General features: G+C 40.0%; 1 protein-coding gene across 2 annotated transcripts in view; it reads left to right on the forward strand.

The window, feature by feature from the left end:
* The first annotated feature begins 879 nt into the window (after nt 1-879).
* Nucleotides 880-20,643, forward strand: part of CCNYL1 (cyclin Y like 1) — a 34,167-nt gene continuing 14,403 nt past the window's right edge. Inside the window, exons 1-5 of one of the 2 annotated variants that reach the window (XM_080932660.1) lie at nt 880-1,263; nt 10,442-10,516; nt 11,904-11,938; nt 17,713-17,813; nt 20,535-20,570. In XM_080932660.1, coding sequence (XP_080788786.1) covers nt 1,035-1,263; nt 10,442-10,516; nt 11,904-11,938; nt 17,713-17,813; nt 20,535-20,570 — 476 coding nt within the window. In that variant the 5' untranslated portion in view covers nt 880-1,034. The remainder of the gene's footprint in view (nt 1,264-10,441; nt 10,517-11,903; nt 11,939-17,712; nt 17,814-20,534; nt 20,571-20,643) is intronic. The other variant, XM_080932661.1, reaches the window with a different exon arrangement.

Raw genomic sequence — 20,643 nt, forward strand, 5'->3', positions numbered from 1 at the left:
AGAAAACTGCTCTCTGCATTGCTAGTTAAAGAAACGAAATCCGGAAATTCCTGTCTTGTGATGGAAGAAAACAAGCGAAAAGGGAGTTGTTGGCTCCCAGCTTTTCCGAACTGAGAGGGACGAGTTTGGTCCTTATTTTACGTATGAGGAAACCGAAGGGTGACGTGTCTAAAGGTCTCAAGCAAGACACAGTCACAGTTCTTTACTGAGAGTAAGGCGCGAGCCTCAGGGTTGCTATGGCCAATGTTGCAGGGGAAACGTAACACTGGGAAGATGGAAGACGAGCATTTAACCATACACAACCGGCTAAGTCCGGTGCAACTTACTTGGGTGAGCAAAGGGAAGCTGTCAAACATGAAGAGACCAAACTGCTGAGAAAACCAACTCTCCACCAGGCAGGGCCTTCGGGGCCCGCCTCGAAGCGCGGCCTCGAGTAACAAACTGCCGCAGGTCTCCATTAGGAAGCCGACTCCGTGCAGCTCACGAGGAATGGAAATCAGAGTCCGCGCGGCTCAGCTTGAGGGACGGGGCGGGGCTTTGTGAGTCACGTGCCTGGGCCGTAGGCGGGTGCGTGGAGGGAAGTTCAGGTCTGATTGGCTACCTGTCACCAGGTGACCGCGGAGCGCGTTCCGGTTGGCAGGAGCCGGCTAGCGGCCTTCAGTCCGGAGGCGGCGACGGAAGGAGGAGGAGCTCCGGCCGCGCTCTCGGCCCGCAGTGGCTGCGTCTCCCAGCGCTTGTCGGGTCCCCACCCCTTTTAAATAAGCCGGGCTGGTCGCCGCCCTCGCAGACTAGTCCGCTGTGGGGAGGCGGCGGCGGCGAGCCGGCGGGGGTGCGGCCGAGGCCGGAGCCCTGCCCCGGGCCGGGCGGCGGGGCGGGCGGGCGCGCAGCGGGCGCGGCGGCAAGTGCGGGCGGGCGCAGCCCCGCTCAGCCCGGGGCTGCCGGCGCCGACCGCGCCATTGTTGGGGGAGGGGGCGGGCGCGGAGTCCGGGGCGAGCGGAGGCGCAGGCGTCGGCCGAGCGGAGCGGACGCGCCCCATGGGGAACACGCTGACCTGTTGCGTGTCCCCCAATGCCAGCCCCAAGCTGGGCCGGCGCGCGGGGCCGGCAGAGCCCGACTACGAGTCCGAGGTGTACGAGGCGGCGGCCGGGGACGCGGTGGCGGTAGCGCCGGCGCCTGCTGCGGCCGTGGAGCCCGCCGAGTTGGATTTCGGAGCCGGCGAGGGCCACCACCTGCAGCACATCAGCGACCGAGAGATGCCCGAAGGTGAGGAGGCAGCGGGCGCGTCCGGGCCGTGGCGCACCTCTGGCCTCCACCGACTCCCAGGGTCCCGTTGGGAGGCAGCCACCGCCTCGGGTTCCTTCCTGCCGGAGTATCCTGGCGCAGGCCTGGGCACCCGGAGTGAAGGCTGTGGCTCGCGTTCCCACCCCTTATTCTTTCTCGGCCACGTCTGGCCAGTTTCTTTCCCACCCCTACACCCAGTTCTTCACTCGTCCCATTCTCTCATTCTGACCTGGGACCCCGCAGCCCTCACCGCTTCCTCTTTGTACTGCTGCATACCGTCCAGTGGAACTTGATCAAGACTTCAAGAGACTATATAATCGCCCCCTTTCTTAATAAAACGCCCAGGCACCCCTAACCTCAGAATAGCCATCCCATCTCCCTGCTCCTACTTAGCCAGATGGTACCTAAGGTAAAAAAAAAACCCTGGTGGTTCCTCTTGCACCGAACCAGTTGAGTAACAGATTCTGCATCTTTAAGGATTTATTTACGTTCAAGTAGAGGCTGCCACAAAAAAAAGTGTATGGTATTAAATAGGACTTTTAAAGTAGCCTCAATAAAGGTTGCTTTATTCCTTTCCATTATAATTGGAACACAGAGATGAAATTGGGAAAGAAGGGACTTCTGTGAAAGATATCAATGTCCATTTCTTTCAAGGCTCCCTCACAAGGACTAGTTCTGCTTGCTTTAAAATTCTCATTTTGATAAATACGTTGCCACTTAAACTTCATTTGCCTCTTCCAAAAGAAGCGGGGTGAGGAGAGATTGTTGATCGGCGGTTTTAAAGTAGTAATGTAAAGGTTTGGGATTTAAGAAGACAGCCCCTGCCGGTGCCGACAGTATTTGTTTCCATGGCTCCGTTTCCCTCCCCACCTTCTGCCTGGAGATTCTTACTCAGTGCTGAGAATGTTGAACTGAACCACTGCAGGGTGGGCTGGCTGGGTGGGTAGGGGAGAGAAAAGGAAATGCTTGGTGCTTTATAATTAACATTTTGAAAATCTGTAAATCTGGGTAAAAGTAATTCTGGATAGCACTGTGGTTATTTAACGAAGGCTACAGATTTATAAGACAAAGTATCCTGAGGGGTTTAAGCCACATTGGCTTGTTTCACTTCAGTGCTACAAATGAGTTCCTTTCGATGTGAAGGAATGTCACCTAAGTGTTTCTTTAAACTTGAGTTGGACTGTTGAAGCCTTCATGTTAGAATACTAACTTAAGGCCCACGATGGATACACTTTTGTAACTTTTTATAATTAAAATACAATTCAGATATTATAAAAGAATGTAAAAGTAAGTGTATCTTTAAACAGTGAGGGGTGTGTGTGTGTGTGTGTGTGTGTGTGTGTGTGTGTGTATGGGGGGGGGAGGGAGGGAGAGAGAACTGTTCTGTTTCAATGTTGTAAGGTAAACCTCTGGATTTATAAACCAGTTAGTATATGGGTAGTATTGAGAGTCCAAATAGGACCTTTTTATAGTTCTTGAGCGATTACACCACATTATCATGTATGCCTATTCTTCCCAGATACAAAGGAAGCCTGTATGCATTCTCACTGTATTGTTGATGATGCAAAGTTGAGATATGACTGAAGCTGCTTCTGCATAGAACTGTTCCGGAAGACTAGTGTGGAGGTGGTAGATGTGCTGAGTTGGACTCCAGAGGGAAAAATCTTGTAAAAATGTCTATTCTATTTTGATCTGCACAGTAGAGCTTGTGGTACTTTGTCCTTCCTTGTCTTCGTTTCCTTTCAGTTAGTTGATGCAATAAGATCTCATATCTCATATGTACTGTCAATGAAAAAGGAAAAGGGCAGGTGAGAGGATAACCTAGTTGTACTGATCATGCTAACCATGAGTTGAAGCTGAGAATGCTCTGACAGAACATTAAGAAAGGCTGGCAAGAGCTGTACCAGCATATATGATAGGAAATGCTTAGGAATTTTTGAGAATAAGTGTGTGATTGTAGAATTTTACTTTATTAATATGCCCATTAAAATTTCATTCAGTATTTTCTCTAAATTTAATTTTTAGATCTGGAGGACTAGTTTGGGTATAGCAAATACAAAGTCATAGGCTTGATGCTTAGTTTTACCAAAACTCTGTAAAATTAAATTCTTTGGCATTCACTAAAGTGATAAGAAATATCAGCATTTGACTAGATCAAAAATATATATATAAACATGTTAAACGTTTGAATTTAATATCTTTATTTTAGAAAAAAAGTTTTATAAGTTTCCTTGTAAATACTTTTAGATTAAAAGGTAGCTTTTTATTAGAATGATAAATTGTTTTGAGTTTTTACATAAAATCATAAATGATGTTCTGTTTATTTCTTTAGAAACATTTTAGAGCATTCAGAGTCACTTTCAGGACTTTCCAGTTAGCATTTCCTACTCATTGGCTCTAGCACTGTGTCTGAGATAACTGATGGTAAGTAACTTCGGTAACCAGAACAGGACACTAAGGCTTCTTACTTCTCAGCCTTTCATGCAGCTTTCGTGTTTCTGTCTGGGAAGAAGTGCTCTCTCAAGTGACCCTTTCTCCCCATTCCTTGGAAGGGTGATAGTAGGGAAAACATTAGAAATATGTGGGAAAGCCTCTGAGCAAAAAATCTTTCCCTTTTCCAGTAGCTTTTAACCATTTTTTAAAAGACATGCTGGTAAGATACAGAAAACACAGATAAACCATTTATAGACAGTCATCAAAACTAACGTTTATTAATATTTTGGTGCTGCTTCTTCCTGAACCTTTCATATGTCTGTTAATATAACATTTTCATTTTATAAAAATGAGATCCGTCTGCTGCTTCCTTTTCTAAAGCAGTGATTTCTCTCCAGAGCGTACCATCTTGTGCTGGTACCTGCCGCTCTATGGCTTTTCCTTAACTGCTGAGTGCACCATTGAGTAACAGCTGGGGTGTGTGGTAACCTGCCCTTTATGATTAGACACCTTTCATAGTAAAAGTGTACATACTCTTATGGAGTGACAGCTATTTTCTGGCTCTGGATAGAATTCACACAGAATATTTAGTGTTTCAATTTTCATCCTTATAATGTGTCATTGGCATTAAAAGCATTTAGTTCTGATGCCAGTTTGATGGTAATGTTGGCTTTTTCTAGGCATTAAAATTCCTGATTTTGATTCTTAGTAGACTATGTCAAGTTTTTAATTCTAAATAGCTTCTGCTCTAAGAGATGTGTTAGTAATAATACTAATCTAAGATGGAAAATCAAGAAACAACATTAGATGAAATCGAGAAATATTAGAAAACTGGACGATGCTTAATTGGCTTGAGTGGCCTGAAACATGTTTATTGAACACCTTTGAATGGCCGGGCAGTATTCCAGAAAGAGACAGTGACAGAAAAGGTGGTTCCTTCCTGTCCCCCAGTCCCAGCAGGTGAGAATAGACTATGAATCAGCAAGAATGTACTGAGTTTGTAGGAAGGAAGTCAGATAGGGTAATGATTGGGAAAGGGGACAGTCTTATACTAGGATGATTAAAGGTGATTATTGTCCTGAAGTGATATGTGAACTGTCCTAAAAGGGAAAAGAAGCAGTGGGGGTGAAGAGAGACTGCCTTGTAGACAGGTCTCTTGAGAGCTTTTCATGTTAGAAGGAACTTTTGTCTGTAAAGGACAGAAAAGGAGGAGACAGAAAGCTACAATAGAGAGAGGGTCACCTGGAGAGAGATGATGGGTTAGGCCTTTATATGCTAAGGTGGCTACCTTGTGGACTTTGGGTGTAATGAGAAAACTGGAGGATTAGACACAGGGGAACAAGTTCCTTATGAAAGAGACCAGGTTAGTGGTTTTGTGAAAATGCACTATGATGTATGCAGGAGGACCAGGTGGGAGACAGCACAGTCATTTAGGGAAAGCATGGTCACTGGAACAAAACAGCAGTATTGCCTGGGGTCTAAAACAGGCTGAGAAATTCCATTTCAACAATAACAAAGATGGGTGGACATGCAAATGAAGTGGCAGGAATGCAGGGACCTGAGAAGCATGGGTGGAAAGTACTTCAGTTTCTTCGGTAGGGTGGGAGAGAAATCCAAAACTGGGATAGTACTTCAGTGCAGTTGCAAGGAGGTTACACTCATACATTGCTAGTGGAAATGCAAAATGATTTGATTCCGTGAAGGAGAATTCAGCAAAGTCTAGCACAGTTACTAACTTTTTTAGTCTAGAAACCCTACTTTAAGGAATTTATACCAAAGACGTATGAGACAACATATTTTTAAAGTTTTTGCTGTATTTCTTTTCCTTAAGATGGTATTGACAGCAGCTCATGCAGTAAGGGATAGGTAAAATGAACAGGCATATCCACATGGCTATGCATTTGTATTTGTAAAAGTAAGTATGCACATAAAGAACCATAAAATAAATCAGATCTCTTGTTAGAGCCATCTTCAGGGTGTAATGCATGAAAGGAAGGGTGGTAGAGAGAGACATATTTTGGGAGATTCTCTTTTAAGGGGAAATACATGTTTGCTTATTTAACAGTGTGACATTTTTTGATCTTGTATGAGTGATTATGTTATATGCCCCTTTATCTAGTGTTTAGCCAAAGGATACACATATTTGCCTATGAGTTACTTTGGTATATAGATTTACCAAGGAAATGGCACCATTTGTTTGCTTTTGTGGGTGTGGAAACTCTGTAATGTATTGTGTATGTATATTTCATTTTCTTTTCTCAGTGATCTGAATTAGGCAGTACAGGAATCATAGCTGGTTTACATATAAGAAGACAGCTACCAAGAACTATAAATTGAGTTGTCTAAGGTTTTAACAAGAAAGACATGGCTGGTGGGGAATGTAAATTCCAGCTGTAGAACTTATCAGCGTAGCTTACAGAATATGACCCAAGTAGGCTGCTTTAGATGCCACTTTTCTTTTGTTTTCTTCTCAGGACAGTAAGATTTGGCGTTCAGACAGTAACATTAAGGAGTATACAGTGAAGTGGAGATAGTAAGTGTGTAACAGAAATGATCTTTAAAGTTTGAGTAAAATGCTCTCAAGGAAGAAAGTTTCAGTATATGAATCATCACAGCTCTTAAAGCATAGGCTGGGAATCGAGGCAGACTGAGACAGAACTGAGGGAGGGACAGGTGCCAAAGTGGATTGGGTCATTGGAAGCTAGGAAAACGGCAGAAGTGAGCTCTAGATTGACCTTCTACTGAGATCAGCTTGCTTGAGGCTGTCAAGAATTATGTAATAATGCAAAATGTAGACTCTGGTAGATTCATCAGTTGGCAGTGCAGTTATGAATCTTGGAATGTCCGTTCAATGCCATAAAACTAGTACTGTCTGTGTTAAGGGATGAAGGAGCTTGTCAGTGAGACATTAGACAAGTGCCTGACTTTGATAAGGACATTTTTGTGATGGGGTATGATTGCTTAATTTTAACATTTTTAGCCTTTAGCAATGCATTTTATTCTAAGTTGCGTGTTCTTTAGTATTTTGACCTATGTAATTAAAGTAGAACATACAACTTATAGAATCTTGGATTGGAGGATAGACAGTTTATTTGCCTATCTTTGCTTTCAAATTAAATTGCACCTAAAATTGATAGTCCAAAAATAATGGATCTTGTCATTTTAATTATGATCCTTGTCTTGAGCTATTTCTCTAGTTAAAAACATTCTTAGAGGTTTCTTTATGGAGGATGTGTCTTCGCATACATGTGTGTACAAGCTCACGAGTGAGGAAAGGATTCATCTTCCGCATTCCTGCTCCACTTATTTAAGACAGTCCAGGCTGGTTGAAAAGTGAGTTTAGAGATCTGCCTGTCACTAGGATCACAGATGCACTACTGCAAGTTGGCTATTTACATGGCACTAGGGCGCCAAACTCAGGTCCGAGACCTTGTGCATTAAACGCTTTTACCAACTGAGCTTTCACCAGATCCTCTTACAGTTTTCTGAGGAAACCTGGTAGTTGGTGTATTCTTATTTTCCTAAATCCATAAGTGTGTGTAGAGTCTGTGTTTATAGAGCCTAATGCTTTGGTTCATACTTGTCTTGCCTCTGTAAGGGTGACTTAGCAGCATCTCCATAGGCTCTAGGAGATGGAATAAGGGTACAGAAATAACACAGTGTGCATATAAGTAGACTCATGGTTTACTGACTTGTTTCCATTCTATATAAAATAGCAAAATGTAGTATTTACAGTAAGTGGAAAGTATAAGTTACGTAGCAAACTGGCAGCTACATAAAATTTATATTTTCTCAAATCGCTGCGCAAATTGGCATTGCAGCCTTGTTAGATTTGATTCCTATAGGCTTTATACACATGATTTTAAGTATCTAAAGCTAAGATGGGAGTGAAAGCTGACATGGTACTATACCTCAGTGTGCCTTCTTTAGAAAGCTGCAAGTGCATATAGAGCCATGGAAGTTACCCATTTGTGAATCAGTATTTGAAGAACTTTCTTAAGGAGATAAAAAGCATTATTTTAAAATATAGTATGCAAAAAAAAGTACTTTGTAATCATAAGGACAGAATTTTATGTCTAAATCCCCAATACTGGATTGGCTAAGCTAAAATGGAAATAACACTTGCTGTATCGTTATATAATTATTCAACCAAAAAACATTGAGTTTAAGGATGATTTTTCTTTATTGCAACACAAATTGTGAGCTGAAAAGAGGTTTTGTTGTTGTTTTGAACAGATAAGAGGGTTTGTTTTTTTGTGGTCAAGTGCCCAGGGCCTTGGATGTGCTAGGACCAGTTACCTAAAGACTGAACTACACTCCCAACACAAGAACTGGTTTTTAAGAACTGCATAAGAAACATAACTGAAAGTTAAGGATTGTAAGAATATCTATTGGTCATTTTAAAGTGAAGCATTATTTTAGCTTTCTCTAATTTTTGTTGTTAAGGAAGAGTTTTACCATCTCATTTTTAATGTGATCTATACTAATGACTGTCTGTATATATTGTCAATGTAACTGATTACTATTCTCCATCAAAATCTCAGAATCGGTGCAAGAGTTCAAAGAGATGTGAACTAGGTATAGGTTGACCTGGGAATTAAATGACCTCAGAATGTGTTTGATTCTCCTCCTTTCCTCTGAGATTTGAGATTTGAGAAATCTTGAGTTGTGACTGACTGGCTGTGGGATGTATACCCACTTCAAACCTCTGTCTGTGATATGTTGTCACTGCCTTTATCTCAGCCTTCTTGGATTTCACCTTTAGAACCATAACAGTACATCTTGATTTGGCTTTTCTTCTCCCTAAGATATATTTTAAGTGAATGTATGTGTACTTGAATTTATGTCTGTGTATATGCACATGCACATTTATGAACACTGGAAGACCAGAAAAGGGTGTCAGATCCCCCAAAATTGTTAACAGGCTATTATGGGCCACCCAACATGAATGCTAGGAACTAAACCCAAGTTTTTTCAAGAGCAACTGCTCTTAACTGTTGAACCATCTCTCCAGCTCCTTGATTTGGCATGTATGTTTTAAACTTTAGTTCTCTTCAATTTTAATAATTTTCTTGGATTTTTTTCTAGTGCTGGGAAATATTATATTGATTCATAACAATATATAGCTTCAGCCCCATCTATTGAAATTTTTAATTTTATTGCAACATGGGGACTGCTACATAATATGGCTCTTTCTAGAAACTATTTTTAATAGTGTGATCTACAAATTACATTTTAATTCAAGTGATGATGTTTTCTTTTAGAAGGAAGTAGTTCTCTGTCTCCTTAGATAAGAGTTCTAGGTTAGAAACAACTGAGATCTCTGCCCGTCACTTCATGCACACATGGCTTTGCTTTTCCTCATAGCTAACTTTATCTCACTCTTAAACATGTCAAAAAAATCTTAAAAATAATTCTGTGTGTGTGGGTGTATCTTCAGAAGAATCAGCTGATTATACACCTATAACTCTTAACCCTCTTGAGCTGAGGTAGAAGGATTCAAGAGTTCAAGGCCACCCTGAACTATATAGTAAGATACTATCATTAAATAAATAATTTAAAAATAAAATGGGTAATTCAGATTCCTGTTCCATTGGGAAGTCCAGAGTATGTTCCTGTGGTAGTCTAAGTTTGTTATTTGGAGTAAGAAAAGGTGTTCTAAGTACAGGTATAAATGAGATGCTGAATTAGATAGCAGTGCTGGTAGAGTTAGGGTTTTTAGATTTGTGTTTTATTATTTGTGTGTATGAACAAGTGCAGGTACCTGAGGATGAGAGAAGAGAGCATTGGCCCCCTGGAGCTGCAGTGACAGGTAGTTGTGAGCCACCTCATGTGTGTACTAGGGACCAAACTCAGATCTTTAAAGAACAGTATCTCTAACTGCTGAGCTATCCAGCCCAGTAGAGTAGTTTTTAATATGTCAAGTGTATATTGACTGGCAGGGTTTGACAGTGTTGCCTTACCGTTTGTCCACCTGGACCTTGTTCCAGTTTCTGACGAGATTGGTTAAATGTCTCGAGGCGAGCATTACTAAGGAGTGTCATCGTCTTGACCTCTCTCATCACACCGTCCTTTATCCTACATGATGCACAAGAGTACATGATGATTAGTTAAGACTCTGTCTTGTTTCCTTGGTTAAACAGAGCAAGTCCCATCTTGTTCCCAAGGTAGACTTCAGGAAGAAGTGAGTGAGTGTACCCTTGGAAATTGAGAGCAAAAGTTAAAAGTCATATATTCATGGAAGTTATGTGGATTGGGCTATTGAATTTTTATGCAGCCTTAAGTCTGCATGGTGAATTACTCCCATATAAACAGTTAAACAAATGCTTTTGTCTAATGAAGTTAGAACTAGCCAAGTGGTTAAAGAATATCAAGACCGATTGGCTTTGTTGTAGCATGCGTGATATATTGAGCAGTATCTGACAGCCTGGAAACATTTTAGTAATATCAGCACATAGATAAGTAGGAGGGAGGGGCATACATATGATTTTACTAACGTTTCAGAAGACTACTTAGGAATTGAGGAGTCTAAACCATACCTGTTAGATTCTACATAAATGGAGACATTCTCAAGTTTTCCAGTAGAACTTGTCTATTTTTGCCTTTATTTTCCTCAAGTTCATATTTTAAAAACATTTTCCTAAAAGTTAGAAGTGTTAGACACAATTTCCAAAAATACCCATTTTTCTTCTGAAATAATAATCACATCTTTTCTTTACTTCTGTAGATCTAGTTTTGGAATCAAACCCTTCTGACCACCCGAGGGCAAGCACAATTTTCCTGAGCAAATCTCAAACGGATGGTAAGATTATTTTCCCACTGAGGAAAAGACTGAGTACTGATGATATTCAGTATGTTATAGTATTAAAGACATTCCGTAGGACTTGCATGCTGACTGAAGCTTTTCGTGCATTTACTTTTGATGTGGCATGATACCACTCTTTTAGGGAGAGTGTGTAGGTTTTGAAGACACTCACCTTGTTACCATGGAGATGTGTGCTTTAGAAGTGGTGTGGGTTTATAGCTGTCTCTCTTTTCTTCCTTAATCAACAGTGTATTTCAAAGATTAATGATAAGATTTGGGGTTCTGTTATATTTTTATGTGAAATACCAAAAGAAATGTTTTATATACTTCATTTTGACCTTATTTCATATAGTACCACTTCCAAGTAAGCCTGTGTCACACCCAGATTTGTGTAACTCAAAACTTTCAGGCTATTTAAAATTTCTTCATCATCCCATTGTAACAAACCTCAGAGCAAACATGTTCTAATAAATTCTAAAAGGTTTGTTGGTGTGTAGATTTCTGCTTGTTTTACGTTGAGGGTCTGAACTGTGGATTTTTGCTTGTACTATTTTCTGTGATGTTTGGTTATTCCCCCTCCTCCATTTTTAAAAGGTAAATAATTTTTCTGTTGATTATGCCTGGATGTAATTAAGGATTCTGCAGCAATCTTGGAATAGTGCAGTAATGCAGCAACACTTTAAGGGGACGTGGTGCTTCTAGCCTGTGTTTAAATACTTGTGTGCATTTTTTGAGTCTTGAGCTATTTCCATTCTGGCTACTACTACTGTTTCTCCATGGGCTTTTCATGCATAAAGGGTGAGAAAGTAGTCGAAGTAGTAGTAGTAGTAGTAATGATAATAATAATAATAATAATAATAATAATAATAATAATAATAATAATAAAGCTATTTGTTACCTTCTCACTTCTCATCAATGGGAAGAAATGTGTTGAAGATGCAGCCTAGTGTTCACAGAGGCAGTGTGGGGAACTGATGTGGCCAAGTCTCTTTCTGGATTTTGTGGGCAGTGATGTTATGCACAGTTAGGTTAACACACTTACTTCAAGGGCTCATTAAAGTAGGCTTAGTGTTTAGGTGTATTGCATAATGTTTTTATTAGCTGAATTTCTCACCTGCCTTAAATTATTTTGTCATTTTCTTTTGTGTATATATAAATTCTTATTTGTGCCTATTATCTGTTAGCTAAAAAAAATTCAGTTTTTGGATTTACTTTATGGAGTTGATTTTGACAAATTTATTTTGTTAGAAACTACTTTTTGAAGTAGAGCTGAATTTTATCTTTACATGTTGATAATCTCTATTAGATAAATAATAGCAATTATTATTTTCTGTGGCATTTGTATCAGAATTGATCAATTAATTGTTTTTTTTTTTATTCTTAGTGCGTGAAAAGAGGAAGAGCAACCATTTAAACCATGTAAGTAAATGGTTGAAAAGTTAAGGAATCAGTAGTTTGATTAAAGTCTGTCTGTGGTGACTTCTAGAGAATGTATTGGGAATGCAGTACTGTTAGCATAGACTGTTTCTGTATATTTTCTAAAATTCTCTCATAATATATTTACTTAGGAAAGTCTGGCATAATACCATTTTTAAAGCAGGATGTTGACTTTTTATCCATTTTTATTCTAATGTGTTTTGAAGGTTTATTTATTATGTGTATGCCCACAAGAGAGTACAGGTGCCTGCAGAGGCCAGAAGAGGGAATCAGATCCCCAGGAACTGGAGTTAAAAGTAGCTGTGAGCTGCTTGATGTGGGTGCTGGGAACTGAACGTGGGCTTTCTGCAAATGCAGGTAAAAGTTCTGAAGTGCTGAGCTATTTCTCCAGCCCCTTAGTCTAATTTTCTAATTGAAGTAACAAGCCATTGGCTGTGGTACTGTGCTGATCTCCCTTCATAATAGGTAAAAGTTGTTTCCACTGTGACCGTTACTCCCCTCTTCCATTTCTTCAACATTATACTTTATTTTTTAAAATTATGTCAGTATTCCATTATGACTGCTCACATAGTTGCTGAGACCTGCCACACACCCTTAGTTTCTTTGTCTTCGGTGGTTTTGAATCTGAATTCTTCATGCCCTCTGACCCATATGAGCTCACACAGCCAAATGCAGTCTGCAACCCTGGCTGGTCTCCCCGTGTGCACATTCTTGTTTTTAGTGTGTAGGATTCACTTTCTAACCAGCCATCTTTCTTACTCCAAATGTTGTCACATTTGTCACTTGTCTGTCAACGGTATTTTCCATCCACTAAATGAATGCATCTGTTCTGGTTTCCTCCTGAGGCACCTTCACAGCCTTTGCCATCCTACGCTGGGTTTGGCTTAGGCCTGCTCACTTTATTTTTTCCTGGAATATGTCTTTGAAGTTATTGGGGTCTCAATACTTCTCTCTTGTATTGTCCCTCAATGTCTAGATTCTCTGTTTCCTCTGTCTTCTTATACTGTACTAAAACACAAAAGTCTTGGGAGGGGCGTGAAGGTATTTGTAGTGATCTGGCCTGGAGAACTCCTCCCATAGATAGAGTTCTAGGCTGAAACTAATTTTCATAGTTCCTAGGATACTTTTGTTACAACCTCAAGTACATAGGCTATGGTGTTTCTGTTAATTTGTTTTTACTTGTTTCTTGTGGTCCTGGGGATTGAAACCAGCACTTAAAACACCCTAGGCAAGCTCCCCTGGATTATATCTCCAAGCTGTAATGCTGCTGTTAAAAATCTGTTGCTATTGTATGATACATTGACATTCTCCTTCCCTGGAGGATAAGTACTTAATATCTAGCATTCTGAAAGTTTGTGATATAGTTTGTTAGGGACTTTAAAATTTTATTCAGAGCCAGTAGGTCTGCAAACAATTTCTTCCAAGTTTTTTTCTTGTGTTTCTTTGGTATTTTCTCTTTTCTTCTTGTGTTTTTGTTATTCAGATGTTGAGTCTCTAGACCGAGATTTCAGTGCTGCGCTTCATCTCCTCTTCACTCTCTAGTTTATTTTCTTCTTGATGAGTCCCTTGCACTTTAATTCCCTTTTCCTGTTGCCTTCATCTGACTGTCTTGCTGGAGTCCCTCAGCTGTAGGACTGCCCTTGGCTTCCTGTGACTGGAAGTGTCACACAGTTTTAACTAGAGTCACATTGTAAGGATTTGGAGGTCAAGCCAACTTGGGGGCCTTGGTATCTTTTTCTGGGGTCCCAATCCATAGGACAGTTTGGTTTCTTCAGAGAAAACTCAGTTTCTGCCTGTGAACTTTGCTCGCAGTAGATTGGTCTTGTCTAACTGCCCGAGGGCCTTGACCGTAGCGTCTGTCTGCTCGTGACCCTGTCCACACAGTGTCTGTGGGCGCCAGCATCGTGTTCTCCATGCCACCTCCACTTGCTGTTCTGACACAGGCTCTGATGGGCTAGCCCTTACTCCTGGCCCTCTTGCTGGGCTAGCCTTTACTCCTCCTGGTCCTTGTCTGTGTCTCGGGACTGCTGGAACTGTAGGCCAACACCACTAGCCCAATCTAGTTTTCATCTTTTAAAAGCATGAAGAATCCTCTGTCAATCCTGTTTCCTGGTCCTGATAGAAACTTTTATTCCTTTAGTTCAAATGACATTTTTTAAAGAAATAGGTTTGTGGTCAGTCCATGATGTTTAAATGAATTTAGAATCGGTATTTAGAGGCTGGAAGGATGACTCGGGGTTAAGAGTGCTTCCTGCAAGTTTGGTTTCCAGCACCCACATGTCGGCTCACAACCATCCACAACTTCAGCTCCAGGGCATCTGAGGCCCTCTTCTGACCTCTTCAGGACTCAAGCATGTACATGGCACACATGCACACAGTGTGCATAAAGATAAACATGCACGTCACTGTTCTGTCAGTAACCTCCTACTAGATAGGCTTTTCTGTGTTCTGTTGTTTTGTTTGTTTTTACATCTTGTAGACATAGGTTTATTAGTGTAGTTTATGGAGTTATAGGCCAGCAGTGCTAAGATGCTAACCACAGCTGGCAACTATTAAGTTTTCAAGCTCCATTAAACAAAAGCTCACTTTGACAGCTGTCTTACAGGCTTTGCTCAGAGATTGTCTTCTGCCATTGTCTAGTTTCCAGACTGAAAAATTTGATTAGTTGGATTTTAGCTCTGTCCTCTGCTGTGTACAGGTTAGTGGCAAGATTTTGTATGAAGGGTTTTTTGTTTTGGTTTTTGGATTTTTGTTTTTTGTTTTTTCTCCCCTTGAAACTAGGAGTGTGTCCTGAAGAGGAAGAGGGCAGCAGGGCTGACTAGCAGCAGGGCTGTTTTCCTGGTAGTTTACTCTTAACTGACGGGGTAATGTTTGGTGTTTCTAGCCAGTAAATTGCTGGTTTGCTAAATGGACAGCAGCTAGGGGGTTAGAAGATGACCTAATTAGATGTTTTAATATTTTCGAAGACAAGCCTCCATGCATTCATAATTAGAAACTGTACAGTGAAGAAAACGGAAGTGTCACTAGAAGGCCTGCCAGCTAGCCTGTAGTTTGTTTCTACTTCGTTTTTAATGTTTGCTTTGTTTTGGCAAAATTGACTTTTGTTAAGTATATACTCTGTTACTCCTTAATACAAGGTGCACTTCCTTAATTCAGAATCCATAATGTTCCAACATTCTAATGCCACAAGTAGAAAATTCCACACCTGACCTCATGTGATGAGGTAGCAGGCAAACAGCAAAACCAAACTGTATAAAATTACCTTTTACTATGTGTGACTAAGAAATACAAAACGCTTATCCTTAGACTTGGGTCCCATCCCCAGGAAATCCCACGATATATGGAGAGAAGGGTGGAGAGTGTGTGTGTGTGTGTGTGTGTGTGTGAGAGAGAGAGAGAGAGAGAGAGAGAGTATATAATAAGAATATTCTAAAACCCACTGTCTTTGTTAAGCGTGTCTATTGTGAGGAGCAAAGGGTTTGTTTGGCTTGTATTTTCCCATCACAGTCCATCACCGTGGAAGGAAGTTTTGAGGAATGGTGGTCAGACAGCAACTGTACAGGAGGCCTTGGAGAGGTGCTCTTAACTAGCTTGTTCAGAATCTTCCTGCTTTCCTGTAGCACCCCCAAGACCAGCAGCCCAGAGGTGGCACTACCCACCATGAACCAAACCCTCCCTCAGTCATGATGATTCTTCATCAAGCATTATTCAAGAAAATGAACTATAGGTTTGTCCATAGACCAATCTGAGGAGGGTGAGGTTTTTTTTTTTTTGTTTTGTTTTTTTTTTTTTTTTTGTCTTTTTGTTTTTAATTGAGAGTTCTTCCAAATGACTGTAGTGTGTGTCAAGTTCAGAAAACATTAGCCAACACACTTAAAATACTTTCTGACCCGAGAAGTTTTGATTTGAGATCCCCAGTCTATAATAGTGACTTCAAATGGTGTCTTCTTCCACTGGAATAAAAGCATTTCAGTGAAGCAGTTTCATTTTCATATTGAAACATCACAGCTTTAGATGACTAAAACACTTCTATCTTGAAAAGACATTTAATATTTCAAATAGCACCATCTGGGGCATTCGATAAAGAGCAAGTGGCTTTATAGTGAAGTGTGTGAAATAAACAGAAGGCTGTTCTATCTACTGTGCGAGTGTTTCTGACTGTGGGTTTCTGGTAGTTTTTATACCCTCTGCCCTTGGAACTGTGTCTTCTGCCTCCCCCTCTAGCGCGTGGTTCTGAGAAAGGGCTGATGGGCACAGTGACAGTGTGATGGGGAGGAAAGGAAGGCACATCTGAATTGGTGGGCTTTTTAAGAATGCTAAGTTACTGGTACTTTGTTCTGAAGAATGCTGCTGTTGGTCTTTATTCAGTGACACTGTTTGACATGGACCCAGTGAGTCTTAACATACTTTAGGCTGTTTCAGTATCTGCTAACTACTGTATTCTTGCATTCTTTGCCAATGAATGGATACTTCTAAAGTGTTTTAAGATAGTTGAGAGAGCTCAAAAAGTTAATTGTCTTCTTTCCAGCACCACTGCAAGCAATTCTTCACTAGTTTATATCTGTAGCAAGATTTACCTCCCAAATTATAGTTAATTTTTCAGTACTAGAGTTGAATCGAGGGCCTCAAGCATACTAGTCAAGTCCTAACCAATGAGCTACATCTTCTGTCTTATTTTTAACTGTTCTACCTACCATGTGAGTGTTTCTGACTGTGGGCTTCTGGCAGTTTTTACACACTCTGCTTTTTCAACCATGTCTTCTGCCTGCCCCTCTTATATGTGGTTATGAGTTTTTTAATTGTAATTATGTAACTTAATTACAGTTAAATTGTACTGTGATATTTATTATTTTATAATATTTTAACTGTAATAAGTAATTCTTCAAATACTTGAACTCCATGAAGCTGTTAAGATGTGAGCTCAGCATTTGGAGGTAGGACCATTGAGAATTTTTCTTCTGGCAAAGCAGTTTAGGAGAACCCAAAGAGAAATATTTTGTGGTTTGGTTATTGGCAGAGATGTGCTGGAAGTAGATGGGAGTCAGAACAGAGGGAGTAAGAGGCTTCCATACAGAGCACAACAGGAAAGTGTCATAAATAACTTTAGACACAAGCAGTAACACTTGGTTATTTTTTCATTTATGGAACAGAATGGCAGTATACTTGTACAGGAAATGAAGGTTAACTTCCCCAAGTTGCTTTTGTCTTCTGTTTTCAGATGTGAGGAAATGTTAATGCTTAAGGGAATAACCCAGAGAAATTTGTGGCTTCTGGCTTGTAGTGAGTGAGCAACTAGGCACACCAACTCTAGCATTGAGACACTTTCAGCCACAAGATATTTATTATTCACCTTGTATTTCTTAAGATGCCCTTATGCCAGCATTCAAGGCATTATAGTTTATTATAGTGGCTGTATAGAAGTAGAAAGTGCCATTTGTTTAAGAGAAAATACTAAAACCTTACTTAAAAGTTTATACTGTTTATAAAGGAAGTTGATAATAGAAACTTGCCAGGTTTGATTTGTAGGTACCATTCTGAGGGCAGCCTTTTGTAACACATTCCTCAAATATGATCTGTGGACATTCAAAGTCTCCAGTGGGTTCCCTGCAGAACCACACATGCTATTGCACTCACTCATGTACTGTAAAAATACCTTAATGCTTTATCATTTGACATTTTAACCAAGGAAAAAGAAAGAACACATTTTATAGGTTTAACTTACTGTGACATTCTCTTCTATTTCCCTTCCCCTTCAGGTATCTCCAGGGCAGCTTACTAAAAAGTATAGCTCATGCTCAACAATATTTCTAGATGACAGCACAGTCAGCCAGCCTAACCTTAGAACCACAATAAAATGGTGAGTACAACTAGGCTGCCAGCGCTGAGCGACAGACCCCTCTGCTAAAAGCACCCGAGCCATGCTTGTTCATTTCAGTCATTTGATTGTCCTGTTAAGACGCAGTTTAAGAAATTGGTGTCAACTAGATACTGATTTTTAAGGGACTAAGTGTAAACTTTCAGTTTCCATTTTATCTTAGACTGCAAGGTAGAAAGGCGAGCCAGTTAGCAAACAAGAAATTCCAGGGAGAGTGTACACTCTGTCGGTGCATTTCTACTGTGAGCACTGCTGAACAAGAGATGTGTCCACATTGATTAGTTATAGGCCGAAAACAATACTTACTGCTTTGGAAACTACTCTTTAACTAGTTTGTCCTCTACCAGCACCACAGTACATGAGCAGCCTCGTCCATAGGTCATAGTTGGAGATGACCTTTGATGACCTAAGATGAGGTCATTCTAAGACAGTGACGGAAGAGGAGAGCAGCGCTTCCTGCATTGGAGTTGCCCAGGGAATACACTTCCTTGGTTTCTAACTATTGGTTTTTTATTTAACATAGTTTGGGAAATGTTTGGTTTTAGAATGTTAATGCTTTTAATCCCTAATTTTACTCCTCAGTCTAAAAAGTATAATCAGCTTATAATTCTAATTTTGTTTCTAATGTACTAGCTTTAAAAAATTTTGGCCAATTATCAGTAATTTGTTCATTTGAAGTTCGTATTCACTGTAATGTCTTCTCACAACAGCAGCTGAGATTGTGCTTCAGCAAAGACTGAGCAAGTCTTGAGCTCAGTAATCGCTGGGTGTGCGTTTTTAGAAAAGCCTCGGTCTGTGAGACTAAAGACAATTGAATCCATTAGAGTCCTCAGATCATTTGAGTTCAAATGATTCTGATGTTTCTATATGCAATTAGTCTATTTTTAAAGAGTAACCCTGGTAACACCAATAGGTTTCATTCCCTTCCCCACCCAACTCTATTGTAGTCTAACTTTTAGGAATCCACTTTTGAAAGTACAGTTTTAACTTGTTTTCTTTAATTATAATTTAAAAATCAGTAAATTTACTTGATGAAATAAACATTTACCAAGAAAATTAAAGCAAATTGCTTTTAGGAAAGATTTTGAAAAACGTTTATCATAGGCAATAATGCATGATTTTAAAGGAGATTAAAAAACTGTTTTGACTCATACAATTTTTTTTTTTAGTATTCATTCCTGCATGTGAACATGTTGGCTCTTATCTGTAATCCCATCTGTTGGGAGGCTGAGGTGGCCAGATCCAGGAGTTCCCGACCATCCTCAGCTCCATAGCAAGTTAGGGGTCAGCCTCAGCTACAGAGGAATATGCCTCAGTAGTTAAGAACATTGTCTGCTCTTCAGAGTTCAATTTCCCAGCAACCACAGGAGTGTTTCACAACCATCTATACTGGTATCTGATGCCCTCTTCTGGCATGCAAGTGTACCTGCAGTAGAGTTCTTACACATAAAATAATTTTTCAAAGAAAAGAAAAACCCATATTTGTGAACACATACATTTTTCTCAGCTTTGCTTTCCCCTCAATTCATAGATGAGTTCAGGTACCTTTAAGAAAGGAGATGCTGTGAGCCATTAATGCCACTGGCAGAAAGTGTCCACGAAAGTCTTTGATCTTCCCAGATTCCCTTCCCAACTTTTGAGCACAATGGAATCACCCTGGGAACTTCAAAGTCATCTTGTTACCCTAGACTTAACCCAGTGCCAATTGATCAGAGTGCCTTGGGCTAATCTTAAATCTTGTGTGAGGCAAAATTTGAGAGCCACTGCTTAATGAAAATAAAGAACTGTGCCTGCCTACTTGGTGTTGGACCATAGACTTACCAGTTTTAAACATTGGTTTCCTCCCTTTTCTATAAAAGTGGTTGTTGGGTGAGCTGTTGTGAAAGTTTTAGTGTCCTTTTCAGAACCAATTTTTTGTGTGTGTGATTTTAAAAATCAGTCTGAGGGTAAAACTAAAGCACTGTAGAAGTATCCATCTTTGAAGGCAACAATGTTACAAAGTTCAAATTTTTAATTTTATATATAACTACTTCTAAAATTCAGATTTGCCTTCCCTCAAACATATCAGTTTATATTTTAGATGGTATGGGCAAATGGCAGGTAGAACACTTCATCTGTGGCAAACTCAGGAGTAGAGTAATATAGTGTCTAAAGGGTTATGTCTGCTTATTAATATTTCACTTAAACTAATTTGGAATATCTGCCACTAATATTATACCTTTGTGCTGTATTGAAAGCACTGCTTATTTCAGGGTATCCAGCAGATTTGTGGACACCCATTTACATTTACTAAGTTTTCTACTAATAATCATACAGAAGGAACTTTAAATGCTTTTATTCAGTCTGCAGAACTTTTCATTACTTCAGGGAGCTAATGAGGTCTGTGGTATTAAATGGATAGTCAACTATAAATCATCCGCAATCTGAGGCCTAACCAGAAATCTCTACTGTTTTAAATTTAAACATACAACTTACACAGAACAAAAGGTTCTATAGGTAGAAAGGCAAATGATAGAAGGGATATATAAGCATTTGTGCAAAGCCACATGCCTTCTAAAATCCTGTTGTCTAGTTGTGTAAGAAGTCAGAACAGTGTAAGTAGAATGGTGCTGTTCTAACTGCAAGATTTCAGGGCTTCTCAGAAAGTCTACCCTGCTTGAAAATGAGAAAATGAATTGCTTCATTTTTTTTTTCCTTCCACAGTGTGACCTTAGCAATATATTACCACATAAAGAACAGGTGAGCATGTTAAAATCTCTTACTATTCCAGCTAATTACCTTGCTAATACAGAGTATTAAGTAGATACCAGAA

The sequence above is a fragment of the Micromys minutus genome (assembly GCF_963924665.1).
Source record: "Micromys minutus genome assembly, chromosome: 19".
NCBI lineage: Eukaryota > Metazoa > Chordata > Mammalia > Rodentia > Muridae > Micromys > Micromys minutus.